This window comes from Myotis davidii, unplaced genomic scaffold (assembly GCF_000327345.1).
Source record: "Myotis davidii unplaced genomic scaffold, ASM32734v1 scaffold221, whole genome shotgun sequence".
NCBI classification, from domain to species: Eukaryota; Metazoa; Chordata; class Mammalia; order Chiroptera; family Vespertilionidae; genus Myotis; species Myotis davidii.
Window position 1 is genome coordinate 3,818,215 of NW_006293349.1, and position 1,911 is coordinate 3,820,125.

General features: G+C 56.1%; 1 protein-coding gene across 2 annotated transcripts in view; it reads right to left on the bottom strand.

Moving 5' to 3' along the window:
• Positions 1-522: 522 nt before the first annotated feature.
• STAT1 (signal transducer and activator of transcription 1) overlaps positions 523-1,911 on the bottom strand; it is a 33,153-nt gene continuing 31,764 nt past the window's right edge. For both annotated transcript variants that reach the window (XM_006767073.2, XM_006767074.2), the window contains exon 23: positions 523-1,574. In XM_006767073.2, coding sequence (XP_006767136.1) covers positions 1,560-1,574 — 15 coding nt within the window. In that variant the 3' untranslated portion in view covers positions 523-1,559. The remainder of the gene's footprint in view (positions 1,575-1,911) is intronic.

Below are 1,911 nucleotides of genomic sequence, written 5' to 3' on the forward strand. Positions count from 1 at the left end.
CGAGCAGTCCCTCGGCCAGTGGGTGCAATGCAGCCACCCAGACGCTCACGGGCAGAACGCACGCCAGAGGGGAGCACGGCAACGAGAAGCAAGGGTTGCTGAAGTCTTTGTTCCTTTATCCTTTCAGTTTACAAAGTCCACGCACACCCAGCCAGGCTGTCGCCGCCTCAGGTGTGAAGGGAGAGGAGCCGTGGCTGGTGCTCAGTGCAAAGGACCAGGTGCACGTGCATTCAGTGCAATCGGGAGGCGTCAGCTTTCATTCAGAGCGGACGTCAAGCAAACCCCATCCCCACCCAAAAAGCAGAGCATTGCTCAGTGACTCCGTGATGGCAGCAACGGCGGGAGCACGACGCAGCTCCGAGGACAGCAGGCTGCGAAGAACCGTGTCAAACCCGACCCCCACACGTGATCTCTGTGTCAGAACTAAGGAAGGAAGAGGGCACGTAACGTAACACGTCACAAATGCCACCAGTCAGAACGGGTCTGGGAGGAGCACAGACAGACGGTGGGACCATTTGCAAATGCCTTTTTCAGAAAAACACTTTATCAGTGGAAAGAAGCCATTGTCCACGCAGTTACACAGCACGAGCTTTCAAGGGTTTGATTCTCAGACTACCTCTGGGTAACGCCTGGCCAGTTACATTCTTTCTTTCTCAATTTGAAAATGTTATGACTAGCAGATGAAATACCAGTGAATAACAATAAAGACAAGCTAATCCATGAAGAAACAGGAACTGAGCTTCTGCGTCCACCTACACCCGATTACTCTCCACTTTGAAAGCATATCAGGTCGGGCTTGAGCGGCCGGGAACAGCTGTGCCTGGACAGAGCGTGAAGGCGCTGCGGGAGGCAGCGTCTTCCGCTGTGGACACTCACGCTTACGCAGCAAACACGACTCCCGCATGTGGGGGTGTGCTGCCTTCCACTGGCGTTAGCCAGAATCACCACCGTGACAGCAAAGTGAATCCGCCCAAGAGAGAATTTGCCTTTGGCTGCGAGAGGCTGGTGTGGGCGTTATAATAAAATACAGAACACAGCTGTTCCCCCTGCCCAGGTTCAGGTGGCTACCTCTGTAGGAGGTGATGCAATTCTAGATAAACTTAGCTCTGAACTGTTTCCTAGGGAAACCAGGGGAAAACTTCCAGCCATATTTAAGGCAGAGAAAACAAACACGAATTCTCCAGAAGAGGATCGGCCAGAAGCCCCTAAGCCAGCAGGGTCTGTCCCGGCCCGCGGGCTGGCCCTAGCTTGGCGAGTGGCATTGCTGGGTGCTGCCGACGCTTCCCCTTCCCCCTCTCACCCGGGGAGTCCTGACTGCTTTCATGTGCAGCCCCGCTCGCTCCACTCTGGAGAGGGCCTCTCCCTTTTACCTTTAATGAGACGCATGCAGCCCTGCAGGGTAACAGGTGTCTGAATTTGGGGGAATCCACTTGCTATCAACAGGCTGCAGTGCACTGGGGGCCTTTCTTCCCTTTCCCTAGAAGCAGATGCGAGGACAGAACAGCAGGAGGGAGCACAGGCGGAGGGACAGGCGTCGGCAGGACGAGGAAGCTCGTGCTCTAGACTGCGTTCATCTGCGGAGAGAGGAAACGGAGGTCGTTTAGTGCCCGGCCCGGTGAGGGCAGGCTCACAGCTGTCACACTGTCTGTTAACAAAGAAGCAGGAGGACGATCCCAACAGCACAACCGCGGCCTAGAGGCTCTCAGCATGGCTCCCTCCGGGCCCATGGAGACCTGCCCATTCCCTAAGCTGACGGATCAGTGCTCTGCAGCTGGGGGCTTAGGCCTGCCACCCATCCGGGTGCACAAAGCTTCCGGCTGTTATGCAACCAGCAAATCTGCTCCTGCACACCAGGGAGGGACATGGGGGGAATGGTGGATGTGCCTACAGGCTGCTCAGCAGCTTTCTCTC